General features: G+C 40.5%; 1 protein-coding gene across 3 annotated transcripts in view; it reads left to right on the top strand.

The window, feature by feature from the left end:
* The window catches only part of LOC136881210 (solute carrier family 22 member 6), a 112,471-nt gene that overhangs the window by 48,577 nt on the left and 48,933 nt on the right, over window positions 1-14,961 (top strand). For all 3 annotated transcript variants that reach the window (XM_068229294.1, XM_067153934.2, XM_067153935.2), the window contains 2 exons: window positions 11,377-11,508; window positions 14,338-14,469. In XM_068229294.1, the coding sequence (XP_068085395.1) occupies window positions 11,377-11,508; window positions 14,338-14,469 (264 nt within the window). The remainder of the gene's footprint in view (window positions 1-11,376; window positions 11,509-14,337; window positions 14,470-14,961) is intronic.

Here is a 14,961-nt window from a genome sequence, read left to right as displayed (position 1 = left end):
AACCCATCAAGCTACCTAAACACAAAAAAAAATAACCTGGAACAACTAAACAAAAAGAAAAATAAAAATAAAAATAAAAATAAAAATAAAAATAAAAAGAAGGCTATCCATAAACATAAAACTTAAAACACTACAACACAGTTATAAAACCGGAAGCAAATTTTGCAGCAGAAACACTCTTTCTCCTGTACAAACAATCAAAGACCGACAGAAATCGATAGAAGAATAGGAAAAACCTGCATCAACAAAAAATACCAGACGGATAGTGCCCAGCAAAGTCGGGTAAAAAGAGTTGAAGCCCATTACTAATACCATGCATAAGAGGAGAGTGGGATTCTTTGGAATGCAGTATTTGAACTTCTGAAACAACTGGTTCAGTATCACTTCTATTAAAAAACTACTACAACAGACAGAAGATGGATCAGAGAAATAAGTCACGATTTGAAGGAAATTGCCAACGGCCGTAGCCGTGTTGAAACACCGGACCCCGTGAGATCTCCGAAGTTAAGCAACATTGGGCGTGGTCAGGAGGTGGATGGGTTGCCACGCGCTGTTGGTGGGGGGTAAGGGAATGGAGGAGCGGAAAGGAACTGGCCACCCTACCGCACGTAAACTCCGGCTCAGGAACACCTCTGCGGAGGTTCGGACCTGCCTTCGGGCAGAACAACCCTTACCTTACCTGAAGGAAATTGGCTTTACACCAGAAGACAGCACAGTTAAGATAAAATTAAACAAACAAATCCAGGACACCAACATTCGCTTCACATTCATAACGTTCACATGAATATTTTCAACACCAGAAAGGGCACGAAGATCGGAACACATTACAATACTAGGAGGCCGCAAGGCCCTACTATATATATTGCTAGTTGCTTTACGTCGCACCGACACAGATAGGTCTTATGGCGACTATGGGATAGGAAAGGCCTAGGAGTTGGAAGGAAGCGGCCGTGGCCTTAATTTAGGTACAGCCCCAGCATTTGCCTGGTGTGAAAATGGAAAACCATCTTCAGGGCTGTCGACAGTGGGATTCGAACCCACTATCTCCCGGATGTAAGTTCACAGCCATGTGCACAAATACCAGAGACCGATATCGGTAGCTTTATTAGTATGGACACGGTCTTATTTCAGAACAGTAACCCAGTATTGGTGGTAGTGGTGGTGGGTGGTGGTGATTATTGTTTCTAGAGGAGTACAAGTAGACAACCATCCTCTATTAAGAAAGAGAAAACTGGAAGAAGTCGACCAGTGGAAGAATGAGAGCATCGTTAATGAAAGGAAAGGATCACGAAGGACGTGATAATAATAATAATAATAATAATAATAATAATAATAATAATAATAATAATAATAATAATGGCGTATGTCCTCTGGAGAGGCTTAGTGCAGGTCTTTTCAGTTGACTCCCATGGGCGACCTGTACATCTGCGACGATGAGGCCCTCTTCTTCTACCGCTTTTCCCACATTTGTGGGTTCGCGGGTGCGAACTGTGTCGAACATGTGGGTTTGGCCCTGTTTTACGGCTGGATGCCCTTCGTGACGCCAACGGCAGGTGGAGGGATGTAATAATTATTGCGTTTTTCTGTGGTGGTTAATACTGTAGTGTGGTGTTTTGTCTGAATATTAAGAGGGCAGTGTTGGGACGACAACAAACACCCATTCCCCGAGCCAGAAGAATTAATTCCCGGTCGAAAGTCGAACGTGGGACCCTCTGAACCGAAGACCTTAACGCTGACCATTTAGCGAAGGAGGCTGACTGTGAGGATGAGGCACTATCTAGGGTGAAATGTTATTTCGAAGATGGCATATACTCGCAGTCTCCTACACTGAGGAATCAACCAATAAATCAAACCTGGGACCTCTTAGACCAAAGGCCACCTTGCTAACCAGTTAGCCATGGAGCCGGATGGCGTGAATATGAAAGGCATCGTAGGCCTTGTAAACCGAATACCGTCTAGGTAAGAAGAAATGCTGCCCACGAGGCTCCGTGGTTACCAATCCATTATTCTGAGCTGAGAGTGGTGGTGGTGGTGATTACTGTTTTAAAAGGAACTACAACTAGGCAACCAACCTGTATTAACACTTGAGTCCGGATTTTTAGGCTGTAATACGAGGTATGTTGAAGTATACTCTACCCGGACAACAGTTCTGTTATGAGATTTACATAAACAATAGAGCCTCGGCCTATTAGAACCCCTACAACTTATGGTACTCTCGCTACACTACGGAAGAGCAGGTAGACGACAGCTCCTACCAGGTAAGTTAGTTTGCATTCTAACCTGTAACTGCCTGTTACTGCTGGACTTTAATAAACACTAATCAGAAGGAAAATGGAAGACGTCCGAATTTCGAAGAATGTAGGTATCGGTAAGAGGAAGTGAAGGGCCACGAAGGGCGTGAAAATGAAATATTTCCTAGGTCTCACAAACCCAACACCGGCGAGGTCGGAAAAGAATAAGAGGTCAGCAAGCGAGATCAGGTGGCACAAGTAAGTGGAAGCAATGCCAGTCTCACCTAGGGGAACCATGGTCGCCCAAATTGAGAACCTCTGGTTCCCCCTTTTAATTGCCTCTTGCGAAACGCAGAGGATACGGTGGATGTATTCTACTGCTTCCATCCTCAGGGCGTCCCAAGTTGAGAGCCCGTGAACGTTCTCCTTTAAGTCTGATTTTTATGACAGGTAAGAGATAGCATTAATGCATTCCACACCCTCGCCCTCTTCAGGAGAGGTCACTCAGCCTTCTGTAGAAATGAGTATCACCGGGCGAGTTGGCCGTGCGGTCAGAGGCACGCGGCTGTGAGCTTGCATCCGGGAGATAGTGGGTTCGAATCCCACTGTCGGCAGGTAGGGAGAAACCAACCCTTGATGGTAAACAGAGAAACAAAGATTTACTTCTTGAAAAAAAAAATGTAATCGTTACGTTCCAGAAATCGATATACGTATATCGCATGGAAGGAGAAACGGGCAAATAATTAGCAATCAAGAATATAACTTTTTCATTTCTATTAAAGCAGAACGAGTAGTTTCACCAGTGGTCCAAAGACATCAAAGTTATCCTGCACTATATCTCACTGCTGGGGATATTCCTCAAGTCAAACACAGGGACTACTTCAAGTGCTCCTGTACGGCGTCATTTCAGTAAATGCAAAGATGTACTTCCCCCAAAGAGGTGAAAGTTTAGCGATGAGAATTTTAAGAACCAAATATTTGGTGAAGTATATAGCATATTGAGGTACTGGTTCTCCTTACCAGTTGTATCTCCGACCGAAAGCCTCGTGCTTCAGGACACTGCCCTTGAGGCGTTAGAGGTGGGGTCCCTCGCTGAGTCCGAGGAAAAACGAACTTTTGAGGCTAAATGGATTAATAAATAAATAAATAAATAAACAAATAAATAAATAAATAAATAAATAAATAAATAAATAAATAAATAAATAAATAAATAAAGAAGGAAAGAAAAATACCAAATTATTTGAAACGCTAAAAGTCACTCATTACAATAAAAATTATGTCTGTTAGGTCATCTGCCCAGAGGCTGGTTGGATCCTCAAATAGCACCACCAAAGGCTATGCAGTTATAGGAACACCACAAAAACCAATGGCGTACCTAAATGAGGCGTACTAGGCAAGACGAGGAGTGAGGTAATTTGCGTTGCTTTCCTCACTGGGAGAGGCAGTGCTATTGTAGCACGACTGACCCTATGAGGAACACCTTTCATAAAACTCAGACGCACTGGTTGTGCTCTGGATGCCATTACTCAGCAGCTTCCATATTGTCACAGCCATGGGTGAGACTGGGACTTCAGTGGAAGCTACATTTTGCTCTGGCCTGTGCCAAGAGATGGATGCAAAAGTACTGCATCCATCAAGAAATGACAGCAGGCAGATAAAAATTATAGGAAAAGATAATACAAACGTTGTAAGGTAGCAAAACCTCGTATGTCCCAATGCTCTTCCTATCCATTATGTTCCTGAAGACTGGTCACGCCTCCCAGCCACATACGGATATGCAGTCCATCAGAATAACGTTCACCAGGCGAGTTGACCTTGCGGTTAGGGGAGCACAACTGTGAGCTTTCATCCGGGAGATAATGGGTTCGAACTCCACTGTCCACGGAAAACTACTTCGAGGGTGGCTGAGGTGGAAATCGAACTCCATCCCCCTCCTCTCTATTCACTTGATTTCCCGAGGCTGAGGGGATACCGTTCCAGCCCTCGTACCACTTTTTATAATATTCGTAGCCGAGCCGGGAATCGAAGCCGGGCCTTCGGGGATGTTAGCTAATCACTCTACCCACTATACCACAGAGGCGGTTAATTTTACTTATTACTTGTTGAGAAAGAAATTTGTAATTGAGTAAAATATTTCTCAGGTAACTAAGTCAGACCAATGACTTCCTTGTACTTTTTCCATCGCTGTACAAGAATAGCACCCGACAGATTTATGGATCAAATCTTGCCTTCGTAGTGGTTTTTTGTTTGTTTTAACATTTAGTTTGTACGTCATTTGCATTACATACAGGTATGCTTAGTAATTCTGTATTTAACACAATTGTACGTGCTGTCGTCATCTCCAGAGCGGCGGTAGTGGAGCAATGCATCGGTGCCGTACCATAATGGCTACACGGTCAGCTGTTTTAATGGAGATTACGCTGATAACCAAACACAATACCCAATTGTTTATACTGTCAGAGAGTTGTGATTAATATTCTCAGACTCCTTAGGCCTTGCAAGCCTAATATCATCAAGACTGGAGAAAACAAGAGTTTTCCCATTGAGTTTGGATAGGAAAGATGTGAGGAACTCTTTACAAATAATAATAATAATAATAATAATAATAATAATAATAATAATAATAATAATAATAATAATAATAATAATAATAATAATAATACAACTACGTGCACTCACAGCCAAAAATCTAGTGATTGTATTTGTGGATTTTAAGAAAGCCTATGATTCTGTCGACAGAGCAACCTTGATAAGCACGTTAGAAGAGTTTGGGATAGATAAAACAACTAGAAACTTAATCAAAGAAACCATCACTGACACTACATCACAGGTTAAGTTTATGGGTATGTTGTCAAAACCATTCAAGATCGAAACAGGTGTCCGACAAGGGGACGGGATGTCACCACTCCTGTTTAATGTTATACTTGAAAAAGTGGTCAGAGAGTGGAGGAAGAGACTGACGGAATTAGGGGTGGAAAATGGAATATATATGGCAATACTGGCAGAAGACACTGAAACAGCCAAGGTACAAATTGAAACACTTCAAGAGACTGCTGTAAAGACGGGACTTCAGATATCCTTCGAAAGAACGGAACTAATGATTCAGGACAAAAAGGATCCGACACAAAATATTGTCACCAAATATGGAACAATTAAAAGAGTACAGAAGTTTAAATATCTGGGGGAATGGATAACCCCAACAGGACTACCAGGAATAGCATTACAGGAAAGGGCAAGAAAGATGGAAGCAGCATACCAGTTATGTCGAAATGTCTACAATAAAAAATCAGTTTCATTCACTGCAAAAATCAGACATTACAACACTGTCATCAAACCAGAAAGTCTATATGCGATCGAATGTATTCCACTGAACAGGAAGGGCTTACTAGAAAACATTGAAAAGACAGAAAGGAAGATCTTGAGGAAGATACTAGGGCCATGGGTCAAGAATTTAGACTGCGACCAAATGAGGAACCATACAAAAGGACCGAAAAAATTACAGCATCCTTCAAGAAGAGAAGACTCTGCTTCTACGGACACATTAAAAGAATGCCACCAGAGAGAACAGCCAAGCGAATTCTGGAATACATGGAGGACAGGAAGACACAAACTAGCTGGCTTAAAGGGGTCAAGGAGGACATGGAGGAAAATAATATATCACAGCAGGTAGTATACAACAGACAGGAATACAGAAAAATCATCAACAAAATTAAGGGATTCCAAGATCAAAGTAGCAAAAAACGGACCGGCAACAACTGGTCACGAGAACGTAAAGAAGCCCACTCCGAAAGGATGAAGAAGTACTGGGCCGATCGAAAGAGGAAGAACCGTAAATGAATGATGCTTAACGTGGTCCATAGTAGACCCATTCGAAAACAAGAATAATAATAATAATAATAATAATAATAATAATAATAATAATAATAATAATAATAATAATAATATTATTATTATTGGAGTACCGACATCAGGGAGAGAAAAGCATGGAAGTGAAGTGCGGTGAGATTAAAAGAGTAGAAAAGTTTAAGTATTTGGGAGAACTGATCCAATCCATTGGACTAGACAAGGAGGCAAACAAGGAAAGAGCTAGAAAATTGGAACTGGCCTACAGACTGACACAGAACAGGTACAATAAATAGCAATATCCTACAAAGCCAAAATTAAACACTACAACGTTTATGGGTGGAGGAGGTTAAGAAGGACGCAGAATAAATTAAAATAACACCAGAATTGATCCTCAACAGAAAGAAGTTCAGAACTCGAGTAGATGACCACAAATCCCATGAAGAGCAGTGGAAGAACAGGCCCAGATTTGTAATATCTGAGGAGCAGAGAAAAATAAGGAGTGAACGAATGAAGAAGTTCTGGGAAGAGAAAAGAAGAAGACTGGCCAGAAAGCATTAAGTTTCACGCGGTCCACAGTTGGCCAAAATTCGGAAGCAATAATAATAATAATAATAATAATAATAATAATAATAATAATAATAATAATAATAATAATAATAATAATAATAATAATAATAATAATAATAATAATCTAAGGTTAAATTCATGGGGGAAATCTCAGACCCTTTTCCGATCAAAACAGGAGTAAGACAGGGAGATGGGCTCTCTCCACTACTCTTCAACTGCGTCCTTGAAAAGGTAATACAGGAATGGCGCAAACAGAAGTCTGCCCTCAAGATTGACCAACCAATCACTCTTGGTAGGGGCAAATTAGCAGTAGACTGCCTGGCATTTGCGGACGATCTGGCAATCTTAACTCGTGACGTTTCAACAGCCATAAACCAGATCGAACTCCTGAAAGAAACAGCGGAAAAAGTCGGCCTCCAAATATCGTTTGAAAAAACTGAATACATGACCTGCAGCAAAGAAGCCCCTAAATTCATGGAGACAAAATATGGCAAAATAAAACGGGTCCAGCAATTCAAATATCTCGGTGAAATAATTCAGGAGAATGGAATGGAAACAAAAGCCAATGAAGTTAGATGCCAAAAAATGGAAACTGCGTATAGACTCACCCAAAATATCTATAACAAAAAGTGTCTCTCCAAGCATGCTAAACTAAGACACTATAATACAGTTATTAAACCAGAATGCCTCTATGGATCAGAGACACTAATTTTGAACAGGAAAACTGATCTAGAAAATATTCAGAAAAAGGAACGCAAGATCATTAGAAAAATTTTAGGCCCAAAACTCGTAGATGAACAGTACCGCCTTAGAGGGAAACAGGAAATCAAACAATTTTCTAACATTCACAGCGACATCAGAAAACGCAGATTAAGATTCTTTGGACATATAAAAAGGATGAACCCAGATAGACTTACCAAGCAAATAGTTGAATTTTATGAAAACCGAAGTAAAGCTAAAACGGACACAATAAAATGGATTGGCGAAATTAAAACAGATCTCAAACTGGCAGGAATTTCACCTGAAGACATCCAAAGCCGGGTTATCTTCAGAACCAAAGTTCATAAGTGGCAAGTTGACCAAGAGGAAAAACCAAAGAAGAAGACCGGAACAACATGGTCTCAAGAGAGAAAAGAAGCACACAGCAAACGAATGAAGGAAGTGTGGGCACAAAGAAAGGCAAATGCCTGTCTCTAAGTACTTTGCGTAGTCCTAATGGGCTCATTCGCAATATATATATATATATAATAATAATAATATTTTATTCTTCTTCTACTGCTTTACCATATCTTTGTGGAGTCACAGGTGAGACGTGTCGTACATGTGTATTTGACCCTGTTTTACGGCCAGATGCCCTTCCTGATGTCAACCATAGCATGATTCTGTGGTGGTTAGTAGTATAGTGTGTTGACTGAATTTGAAGAGGAAAATGTTGGGACAAACACAAATACACAGTCCCCGAATCAGAAAAATTAATCAGACGCGATTAAAAACACCGACCTGGCCGGAACTCGAACGCAGCACCCTCTGAACTGAAGGCATTTATGCTGACTATACAGCCATGCAGTCAGAATTAAATTATTATTATTATTATTATTATTATTATTATTATTATTATTATTATTATTATTATTATTATTATTATTCTTGGATTTACCGCTATGTGTAAAACAAAGTACTAATTATGGGCAGACATGTATTCGGTTTCATCATCATCATTGATTTTCGGCTCCAGCAAGCCAGGTGCGGGTGTTTATGAGCCTCTTCCAGTTCGTCCTGTCCATCCACAGCTGATGTTCTAACTTTTGCAGCCAATTTTCATAATGTCTGGAAAGGTCCTTGAAAATTTGCTTTTCCCAGCTATCACAAGGCCTCCCTCTGGACCTGTCACTAACAACATTCCTTTCATAGTATGCTCTTGGGGTCCTAATTGGAGCCATTGTTCTCATATGTCCATACCATCGTAATCTGCTTAATTCTAAGGTTTCCAACAGGCTCCTGTCCAATCCAAGTTTTTACCGAATACTTTAATTCCTTATTTTGTCTCTCCTTATCTTTTGGAGACATGACCGAAGGAACTTCATTTCAGTGGCTTGTAGGTGATTTTGTGCAGATCTAGTCAATGTTGCTGCTTCCAGTCCATATGTTAGAATTGGTACAAGATATGTTTTGTACAGCGTGAGCTTGCAAGCTTGACGAAATGAGTCGTCTCAAAGTAATTGGTGGAGTGGTAGAATTTTGTTGCAGCTTGTATTACATCGCCTATTTCTTGGTTTATGGTATTGTCAGAAGAAACGAAGCTCCCTAAGTATTTGAAGTTATTGATAATGTCTACTTCTTGATTTTACACTCGCAGGTGGACTGCTTCAGGATTTTGAATCATCACTAAACCGACGGTTTTAGTTTGGCTGATGATGATTCTCATTCTTTCAAATTCTTCTTTAGCTTGAACTTCTCCTTCTGTCTTACCCCATAGTACAATATCATCAGCAAATGCAAGTGCATTTGTTGCCTGATCCTTCATTTTCACTGTTTTATAACCTCATCCATTATAGTAATGAAGAGAAGTGGTGATAGACAACTTTCTTGTTGGACTACGCTTTTGGTTTCAAAACAGTTTGACCTGCCTCCTTGAATTTGCTCACAGCTCTTTGTCTCTCGATATAGTTGTTTTACTCGAGCTATAAACTCATCTGGCACTTCTATACGTCTCAGAAATTCCATGTGTGCTTACGTGGTACGTGATCATATGCCTTCTCAATATCCAAAAATACAACTCCAACTTTTCTACTCTTATCCCAGCATTTTTCAAAGAGCATTCTTGTTGAAAAAAATGAGGTCTAGCGTTAATCTGTTTGCTCTAAATCCATGTTGTTCTTCCTCAAGTTTAGATTCAACAAATTTTCTGATTTTTCTCTCCAGGATGGTCTCATATATTTTTAACCCATGAGATAGAATGGTTACGCCTCTATAGCTGTTACATTTCTTTCAGTCACATTTCTTAAATAGTGGAATAATCACTCCTTGCCTCCAGTCACTGGGGATTTCATTTTTTTCCCACATTTTATTTAGTACTCTGTATAACCATTGTTTTCCAGGTTCTCCAAGTGCTTTGATCATGTCCACACTGAACTCATCCAATCCTGCAGACTTATTGTTTTTCATTTTACATATTGCCAGGTCAAACTTTCCACATGATAATTTATAGGATTTAGAGGGTCATCTTGTGTGTTATCAGTTATATTACAGTTCAGTAAGTGATTGAAATATCTACTGAACTCCTGTAATATTTCATTTTCATTTCTAGTTACCTCTTCATTTGGAAACTATTTAACTAGTTAAATTCCTATAAGGGAAACAGATGACAGGTACATACTAGCTTTCTAACCCTTACAACATGACTTGCAAGTATGAAGACGAGTGAGAGTAGCATATTGTGCGTGCGTGTAGCACAGATATCCGTTTCTGTAACATCCTGGCCTTGTCTTCGTAGTGGCCGACGTCCTGCCATACCTCACCACTCCCTTTGCCATTGTACGGACGGATAGCTCACATTGCAAAAGCAAAGCAAATTCATCTCCGTACAGGCCATGAAGGCCTTTGGAGGGGTGGAAGGTAAAGGCTTCCACTATTCGTTAACCTCGGCACGTGATGGGGTACAGTGGTTAGCTCTACACCCGGCCGGCTTTGCCCCAGGAATTAACCTGGTACTCATTTTTGGTGTAGGCTGAGTGAACCTCAGGGCCATGTGCACCTCCGGAAGTGAAAATCTCATTTCTTAAATTTTACGACTTCCTGACGGGGATTCGAATCTACGTCCTTGTAAGGAGGTGCATTTTAGATGAATATCCAGGTATGGACTTTGTGCAGCCCGCATGACTTGAAAGTCAATACAAGTTTATTACAGAGAGATGGGCTTAGCAAAAGTTTTGAGACGGATAAGGGAGCTGTAAAAATCAATTAGTTAACTACAACTTGATATAAACTGGAGGTTGGAGGTTCATTTCTCCATTGTTCTATACCAGAAACTGCCACTGGTATAGTTTTACAATATCCTCGTTAATGACTGACATGCTTTTGAAGCCTAGCTAGCCATCTATGTTTACATTCCTTGTTCATTGGGTGCCAGGATTTCCCCAACTTGAGACACAGCATTGTCAACTCTCTGTTTATACTACTTAGCCTCTGAGAGCGAGCAGTGAAACTGGACAGAACTGCATGCAGCTGTGCAACACTGGAGACCTGACTTCATGACTGGCACACTTTTGAAGTACTTCATGTGGACAGTCACTGACAAAGCAAGAGCCATCTGCTATTGGTCATAACAGAAGCGAGTGTAGACAGTCATAAATCTGGGCTGATACTGCTTAACATTCGAGTCGCCAGTCATTGACGATGAAATTTACAGAATTATATTTGGGCACTTTCAAATACAACTGGACTGAGCCAGTGTCTTAACAGGTAGTTTCCTGTTACTTTCCTCATCAAGCCAGATTGTGCTATTACATATCAGTCTGCCAAGCTCACCAGTTGACCCTATGAGCAACATGCGTGCAGGGATTGGCCACGGAAGGAATGGCATTACTTGCTGTTGTTACTATTTGGAATTCACACCAACAATTTAGCCTCAGAAAGAATGGATGTTTTGTCAAATTGTTAATTTGTTAATATATATTTGTTTCTTTTGTCTGTGAATGGGTATGTAGTAAAGAACTCTATATTTTTGTTGCAGACGATGACTCCTGAGAAGACAAGCATTCTGCAGGTCTGCCTGTTATTGCTGATGTCCGTCAATTACAGTCTGGTGGCTATGAACCATGCGTTACCTACTTTCCATGGCTATACTCCACTCTTCCATTGTCAGGTATTTCCAGTATTACACTGTCAATTAAGCTTTTAATTAGAAGATACTTTTACAATGCAATAGTGGAATGAACAAAGTTTTAAAATGTTTCTGAATGGGGTAGATGGGCACAGAGGAGTGCAGTAGAAGTGATTGGGAATCAAAAGTTAGGGTGGGTGGGTGGGGGAAATAATTATAGACAACAAAATGTACTGGAGTTCTTCGGGATTTAGTTTGGGGTTGACAACAGAATTAGGGGCTGCCTGGCCAAGGCGGTAAAGGCATGCTCGGTTCACCCAGAAGGACGTGAGTTTGAATCCCCATCAGGAAGTCGTAAAAAATAAGAAACAAGATTTCCACTTCCGGAGGTGCATATGGCCCTGAGGTTCACTCAGCCTACACCAAAAATGAGTACCAGGTTAATTCCTGGGGGCAAAGGCGGCCGGGTGTAGAGCTAACCACTCTACCCCATCACGTGCCGTGGTTAACAATGGTGGAAGCCTTTACCTTCCACTCCTCCAAGGGCCTTCATGGCCTGTACGGAGATGACTTTGTCTTTGTCTTTGTAGACAACAGAATTGAAAAAAATAGCTACAATATGGTACTTTTTTTAATGCTCTCTGAGTGAATTTCGACAGAGAAGTAAAGGTTGACAATTTACCGACTTAACTGTGGTAACAATAGTGTTTTGAGATTTTGATTCAATACTATATAATATAAGAGCCTCCATGGCTCAGACGGCAGTGCGTCGGCCTCTCACCACTGGATGCCGTGGTTCAAATCGTTCCATGTGAGATTTGTACTGGATAAAGCGGAGGCGAGACAGGTTTTTCTCCGGGTACTCCGGTTTTTCCTGTCATCTTTCATTCCAGCAACACTCTCCATTCTCATTTCATAGCATCTATCAGTCATTAATAAATCACTTTGGGAGTGGTGACCCCATCGTACTAATAGCCTATATCTGCTTCATTCATTCCATCCCTGACCCAGTTAATGACTGGAAAACAGGTTGTAGGTTTTCATTCATTTCACTATATAATAAACTTTCACCAAAGGAACAATTACACATTTATTACAATTATATAGAAGTATGGTGTGATTATACAAGAAAAAGTCCGGGTCCATGGCTAAGTGGTTAGCGTTCTGGCCTTTGGTCACAGGAGTCCCAGGTTCAATTCCTGGCAGGGTCGGGAATTTTAACCATAATTGGTTAACTCCCCTGGCATGGGGACTGGGTGTATGTGCTGTCTTCATCCTTATCTCAATGTGCAGGTCACCTACGGACGTCAAATCAAAAGATCTGCACTAGGCCTCTCCAGAGGCCACATGGCATTTCATTATACAATAAAATACAATACAATAAAAAGCCACTTAATATTGGAATACACACTAACAAAGTAACAGATTCTAAATAGAACTACACAGTCACATTAACTGAATGTGACTGACAAATGTAACCAGCAAGCAAATCTCATTGCATATATATTTATAAAATTTACGAATCCACATACTTTTGCAATGCAGTTTTACATTACAGTTTGATATTTATTTGGTACCAGTTTTGACCCTGTGTTCATCATCAGCCATGAACATAAATTGTACAGTTCTGTCGAAAGGTCCTAAAACAATACAATTTTACCATAGCATTAAGATTAAAATAGACAAATATGACACTCTCAAGTAAAAATGTTAGACAATGGTGAGACACGAAGATGATAAAAGTTTATAGATAATCACAAATACCTTGGAATATGCCAGATTGAATGCCATCACAATAGTGTTTTGAGATTTTGATTCAATACTGTATAAAACTTTCACCAAAGGAACAATTACACATTTATTACAATTATATAGAAGTATGGTGTGATTATACAAGAAAAAGTCCGGGTCCATGGCTAAGTGGTGAACATGGAGTCTAGTGTTGATCTTCCACTTCAAAAGCCATATTGCTCTTCTTGTTATTGCCCTTCCACCTTTCTTCTCATTCCCTTTCTTAGCACCCTTTTAATGTATAAGGGTAGTCAAATGAAAAACAAACACCCGCTACAACCTGACCATGGAACGGTTTTATTCAAAAGTAATTACCAAACGCGTTAATACATTTATCTCAATGGAAGATGAGACAATCAATTCCAGTTTTATAGAAAGAGGTAGGTCGCTGACGGATCCATAACTGCACCCACTCTTGCACTTCCTCGTCTGAATGAAACTGACATCTACGATGTCTTTCTTCAAGTCGCCAAAAACGGTGAAAATCACAAGTTGGAAAATCCAGGCTATACAGAGGATGTTGAAGTGTTTCCCAACCAAATCACTGAAGCATAGCCTTTGCCAAATTGGAAGTATCATTATCATGCAACAGGATGACTTTGTCCGACAGTATTCCAGTGTGTTTTGACTTTATGGTACATCGCATTTTCTGCAAAGTGTCTTCATAGCACTGCGTCACCAGAAAATGAACCACACTTCTCTGCGCTTCTTTGCATTCCTCCATTTCTACAGCTGGACGAACGCACTAGACCTGTCAGTGCACCAACAAAGACATATCCCAACAACTGCAGGCACCTGTGAGTTGTCACTATGCAGTTCTCCTACTATAGTGATGGCAGTATCAGTATGTAACAACAGTGTTGCCACTTTTTGTGTGGAATGTGTGTTATGGTGGGTGTTCGGTTTTCATTTGACTGCCCCTTGTATATTAGAAATAAGAGATGTCTGATTCCCCTTCCCTCTCAGCTACCTCATGATGATTTTAGGAAGTTCTGGTCTCCACTGCTTCTTTTCAAAATACTCTACTGTGTAGTTGTAATTAGTATTTGTGAAACAACATATGTCTGTTGATGTTTGCAGGGTAACAACATGTCTACAACCTCCCAGTCATGTGTCGCTGCCAACACCTCATCTCTCGATGTCGATGTCAGTAGCTGTCCAGGAGGATATACATTTGAAGCTCTTTCAGGAGAGAGGAAATTAGTAGCAGAGGTAAGAAATATTTCACTTATGTTTCCACCGTAGTTAAGGGTCTTTGTACTGAGTATGTATTCTACATTTTTTAAAGAAATGGAACATATCTGAGCCTTTTTACATGAGACAGTTCTGCTAGGAAGTGCTACTCATAACGATACTACACTTTAAGTTGTAGTAGTGCACAGAATTTCCAACCGAGCAAGTTGGCTCTGCGGTTAGGGTTCCATAGGTGTGAGCTTAATTTGGGAGATGGTGGGTTCAAATCCAACCGTCAGCAGGTCTGAAAATGGTTTTCTGTGGTTTCCCATTTTCACATCAGGCAAATGCTGGGGCTGTACCTTAATTAAGGCCACAGCCACTTCTTCCCAATCCTAGTCTTTTTGGTGGTACTTCTGTATCCAGCAGGCAAAATTAGAAAAGGGAAAAATCATATAAAAATGATATGTAGTGATATGTTAAGTAGTAGAAAGGAGAAATCCTTCCTTTGTGCTTTCCATGGACCTACCA

The sequence above is a fragment of the Anabrus simplex genome, chromosome 9 (genome assembly GCF_040414725.1).
Source record: "Anabrus simplex isolate iqAnaSimp1 chromosome 9, ASM4041472v1, whole genome shotgun sequence".
Taxonomy (NCBI): Eukaryota; Metazoa; Arthropoda; class Insecta; order Orthoptera; family Tettigoniidae; genus Anabrus; species Anabrus simplex.
The sequence above is the reverse complement of the archived record's forward strand: the minus strand, read 5'-3'. Positions and strand labels throughout refer to the sequence as shown.